The sequence below is a fragment of the Polypterus senegalus genome, chromosome 9, assembly GCF_016835505.1.
Source record: "Polypterus senegalus isolate Bchr_013 chromosome 9, ASM1683550v1, whole genome shotgun sequence".
Taxonomy (NCBI): domain Eukaryota; kingdom Metazoa; phylum Chordata; class Cladistia; order Polypteriformes; family Polypteridae; genus Polypterus; species Polypterus senegalus.
The window spans coordinates 31,777,371-31,782,823 of NC_053162.1; the positions used below are offsets into that span (position 1 = coordinate 31,777,371).

A 5,453-nucleotide genomic window follows, 5' to 3' on the forward strand; every position below is an offset into this window, starting at 1 on the left:
AATTATTGAGTACTGTAGTTTGAAAACAGCAATAATGTAAAGTCACCATCATAATTTAACATCCTCTTAGTTTTTCCAGGCAGCCATTGGAGTTTGAAAGACCCACTCATGTCTGGGTGGGTTTTCTCACACTCTAAAGACATACAGGTTAGGTAAAGTTTCCACTCTTAGTTGGCCTAGAGTGAATGAGTTTGTGGGTGTCCAATGCAGGGTTGGCTCCTGCCATGTCCTCCAAACCTCAGTAAAACTGTAATAGTAAGCTAGTTTGGGGGGTGTGAAACAAGATGAACGAAACTCTTCATGTAATATTTTCTGCTTTAGTTAGAACCTGCTGAAAAGTGACCACATGGAATCAATAAAAATCTGATAGTAACCAATCACATTTTTATTGTCCAATAGATAGATAGATATGAAAGGCACTATATCATAGATAGATAGATTGCACTATGATTGACACTGAAATATGCTCTATAATAGAGAAGACAATGAAATTCACTGACAGATGGATGTGAAAGGCACTATATAATAGATAGACAGACTAATGGATAGATAAGATCTTATGATAAGTCCATTCATGTTGCTCTGAGGGGGGCTTGTTTTTGATTTTAGCTCTGCAAGTTTCATTTATTTCATTCAGCTTTTCCTTCAGCACTCTTTGTATGCCCTGTAGTGCCATTTTGTTACCAAATTTGGATGCTCTCCTCTTCTCATTCAAGAGACGTTTAAGCTTAGTAATGCACAACTTGTTGTATGGTTTGAAAGCAGCACAAAATGGTACAATGGTATCAACACGGAAGTGAAAATAAAATGAATATGTTAATTATCTAAAAAAGTATTAGTGGGTCTCAACCAAAGATCTTATGAAAAGTCATAATATCTCAAGTTTGCATTGTTGCACGATAATTTGTGATATCAACCTGAAATTCAAGTACACTACAAAGTTGTACGCTACTTGTACATAAGCTATGCAGCATGTGAAAATAACGTAAATACAGATTACATAACAACATAGTATACAAAAAAATGTAATTATATGAACATTACAACTGAACCCTTCAAGGTGTAAAATTCTGTGATTGTGGTGGTTTATTTTCAAAACAGATTTATAAAAGAATACTCAGTTAGCTCAATACATAAACAATGACCATTTGAATGCATATTACTGTACATATTAAACTTTACAGAGCCCCCAAAGTTATGAAGTCACCTCAGGTACACAGTGTACGGCGAATGTGTTGATTCCAAAACAGAAGCAACACATCCATCCATGGACTGTCCATCAGGCAGGCAGTCGGAGTCTATGCCAGCCACATCAGTACCCATTGTTCTATAAATCCATCTACTGAAACAATTGTTTTGTCTGTAAGGGAGACATGTAAAGACTGTTTATCCCAACAAAAGCAGAACACTATGTTTGATAAGATGTCAGGGTATACTCACAGAAGCAATTTATAATTGCTAATTAATGTGACAACATGCATTAGGATTACAGGAAAAAACAGGAGGTAATGGAGCACATCAATGAACACTGGGAAAAATTTCAAATACAGATGACCTCAAGGCCAGGTAAGCAATCCAAAAACATGTAAAGCAGTAATGTTGCCTACTGTGCTCAAGTACTTTGGTATAATCCAAGTCTCTTTTCATTGCTTTGTTCTTATTGATCTTATAGCTATGTACCAGATACCTGTAATGTATACAAACATCATGGTATCCAACAAAACACCATGGATAGCTTTTCAAAACACAAACCTCAAAGATCAATACAATTAACCCTTCAGGATAAAGGACTCAATGGCCTAGAAAAATTTAGGCTTTGGTCATAATGTATATATTACATTATTGGAATGTTTGTTTCTGAAACCTCTGGCACAGAGGTGTTTTCATATTTTCTGTAAATTATACTTCAGGCAGCAGTTAAGGGAAAGCTTTATGATAAACTAGATCAGATAGACAGACAAATAATTTGATCCCAGAGGGGGAATTTGACTTTTTACAGAAGCTCAAAAAATAAATGACATTTTTATATTACAACAAGCCACTTTCTGAATATACACTAGGATAACTAAAAAGAAAGAAAACGTCTGACTTGGCACTTAAGAGTTGCAGAAAGGCATTATACAGTAATATTGCCAACGGTCTAAAGGAGCCCCCATAGCACTTCTTGACACATTTCCACTGAATGATTCGTTGGCTGAAAGTCCTCAGTGTTGGTGCGTCAGAGAGAGGATGTGCAGCGTTGTTCAGAATGGCACTTGGTTTTGTTTGCATTCTCCAGCAGGTTATGAGTGCATTCCATAACTGAGCCTGCCTTTCTAATACAGTTGCTGATTTGATTGAACTGAACTTGCCGATTTAGTTGAATTTGGTTGAACTCTCTTGAACTGATGTCACCAGCCCAGCACTCCACAGCACAGAAAACTGCACTGCCCATCACAGAGTTATAGAAGATGTGCAGGGCATCACTTCCCACGTTAAAAGAACACAGTCTCCTAAGAAAAATGGGGCTGCCCCTTCCTTTCTCAAAACAGTTCCGGTCTTAGTGATTTTGACCCCTAAGTACTTGCTGCATTGCAGCACCTGCACATCCACACCTGTACATGCTCTTTCATGCAGAAAAAGTCAATAACTAGTTTCTTGGTTTTATTAATGTTAAGTTGTACACTATATTTTCAACACCAAACTATCCTCTAAATCATCCACCTTATCAGTACACCCCATAAGTACATGGAGTGATGAGGGAAGTTGGGAGCATGCACCGATACATCATTGGCCGCATCCACCACACAATGAACCACCTCAGGAAAGAATCATCAAAAACGTTCAGAAAGTAACATGACCCAGTGTTACATTTATAGTCTAAGGTGTACACAACGAACAGATAAGCAGAAAGGCCTGTTCCTAGTAGGGCTCCAGTGTTGCTCACGTCCACATCAGACACACAGTCCTTAAGCCTCACAAATTGTGGCTGACCCGACAGAAAAATTACTAACCAAAATGACTCATTATCTACCAACTTTGAGAAAGTACTTGTTCTATTTTCCCGACAACAACCAGCCCTAGATTTGATGCCCGTCTTTCATAGGACAGGCATTCTCCCATCCTGGGCTAACTGAGAGGCACAAACACAACTCATCGTTTGAGTAAATGGAGTTCATCTTTGGTTACTACTCAACTATAAATAATTTGTTACCATGATCAGAATTAAAAGCTCCACATGCTTACGTTTGCAATATGTGTTTATTATCATCACGCTGTTTCACAGAAAATGTAATACTTTATAAAACAATGGCATTGTTTTGTAAAAATGAAAGTCAGAAAAACAGTTACATTATTCGCTTAAAAACATAAGCATCCTGAACAGATGCAACCAGTAGCATCTAGTGGACTTCAGTTTTTGGGGTTTTTTCTGGCGCTCACGTTACGGATTCTGCATACATTTAGCAGTAATGTACAAGGAATCTGGACCCAAAATCCTCATTAAAACATTAACCTGCATATTTGACATACCGACTTTTAGGGCACATACATAATGAAATGGTTTAAGTCCTCCGAATTAACAGTTTAATACCATAAAAGACAACAGAACATATTCAAAATGATTTGTATCATAAAACAAATCCGAAAACAGAAAAGAGACAAGTGCGCTGCTAGGACTTTACATTTTCTGGGTTGCAGAATGAATTGTTTTGCTTCCATGGGCCGGTTTAAAGATCAGCCAGTGGTATTTAATTGTGAGTTCTTGGTTTGCCAAAGCACAATAATGGATCCGTCGATTTCATCCGTCAGGTGGTGGATTCTTCTTTTTGACGGCTGTCTGCAGGCACCTCTGAGCCACGGAGTAGATGCGCTGGCAGCCTTCAATGCAAGCAGCCACCGCCTCCACGAGGGGCTGCTGCTCCAAGTCCCCACTGCACAGTAATCCAGAAACTTGATTTAACGATGGCAGAAGCGCGACCGTCATACCTCCTCGGTTCCCAGTAGTTTCGGTCGCCGGCTCCTGTGTTTCTTCGGCGAATGTTGGGTCGAGTAAATAGTCGCTGCCTTCTTGTCGAAGAGAACAGCCAAGCACCAGGTCGTACATCTCGATCCCTGCGTCGGCCAGCGCGAGCGACGCGCAAGTGACAGCATGAGCCAAAGCCGAGCCATCGTTCTCCAAAACGAGAACACTGACATCGATCTGGGAACGCGGGTACCTGTGCAGGCAGACCCCTGGCTGCAGGCTCTCCAGTAGGGCCAGGCTCAGATCCTTCTCCTGCGTACTCTGGATCCAGCCGCATCTTTTCGCGCAGGAAAAGGGGGCGAAGCGGAAGGTGCAAACCAGCCTCCCAAACTTCATGTCGGTCTCATCCTTCCTCTCGGTCTCCCGTGGGCCATAGACGGAACAAATGAGTTTTGTCTTCCCTGATTCGATGTAGGCCGAGCCCTTGGCTTGACTAACCAGTCCACAACGAGCGAATATCGGCCGCACATCAACTTGCCCCTTTCGTCTGCCGTCTTCCCGTCCATCTGGCGGAGACTGCTGTTCCTGTTCCACAAAAAGCCATGGGCTTTGCGACTCCTCTGGCCCTCGCAATCTTTTCGTATCCACCGGCATTGCAAGAAGTTACCATTCAGCGCAAGCGAGATGATCAACGTGAATCGTAATGTGGAAAAAGAGTTGCTCTTAGTATTCGCTTTTAACTTTGTTACTGCCATCTACTGTATGGGAGAGGTATCGCTCGTCTATTTTCCGAACCAAGTATTGATATTGTAGCGACCCGTGGAGGAGTCTTTTAAGATTTCGAGCCGAACTCTGCCGTGCACCTCTCCGAAGCTGTCGGCTAGCGGCTTGCCAGCGTCATGCACGCAACTGCACCCAGCTCTTTAAGAAAGAGAACACTCGTGCCCCATACAACGCACGACTCCGAGTGTCTCGGTAGTTTGCTTAGATAAAATCTTAGCAATAAAACAGCTCTGTCCTGTTGTATCTTTTTATTACAGAAGATAGTCAGAAACAAAAGCTCAACATTACTGCGCGGCCATTGCCAAGGTCAAGCACGAAGACACATTTCAATAAATTGGTACTTTTTACAAAATAAATAACCCCGGACGGCGATAACCCAAACCCACCCAACCAATTAAATACAAACACACCATTATTTACAACACAAATGACAATACGTAAATTCCGACATACAATAAGCTTTTTATAAATTACCCATAATTTCCCCGCAAACTATTTACATAAATTACCCATGAGGCGTCACTCCGCCAGCGCTTGCTGCCGGGTTGTTACAATATAAATAACGAATGTATTCAAATACCATACCATTTTTAAACCCGCTTAATTCACAGCTGGGCTCTAGACAGGAACGATCCCGTGAACAGGGCACCAGTCCATCGCAGGGTGTACACACTCACATACATGAGCACACCACACGCACACGCACTCACACTAGGCCCAACTCAGA

The 5,453-nt window shown here is 41.4% G+C and overlaps 1 protein-coding gene across 1 annotated transcript; it reads right to left on the minus strand.

The window, feature by feature from the left end:
• Positions 1-3,221: 3,221 nt before the first annotated feature.
• exosc6 (exosome component 6) lies at positions 3,222-4,665 on the minus strand. The gene has a single exon (XM_039762839.1). The coding sequence runs from the start codon at positions 4,595-4,597 to the stop codon at positions 3,779-3,781; it is 819 nt and encodes a 272-aa protein (XP_039618773.1). The 5' UTR covers positions 4,598-4,665; the 3' UTR covers positions 3,222-3,778.
• Positions 4,666-5,453: the final 788 nt, after the last annotated feature.

Coding starts and splice junctions, on each gene's coding strand:
- exosc6 (XM_039762839.1), bottom strand. CDS start 4,597: ATGCCGGTGGATACGAAAAGATTGCGAGGGCCAGAGGAGTCGCAAAGC.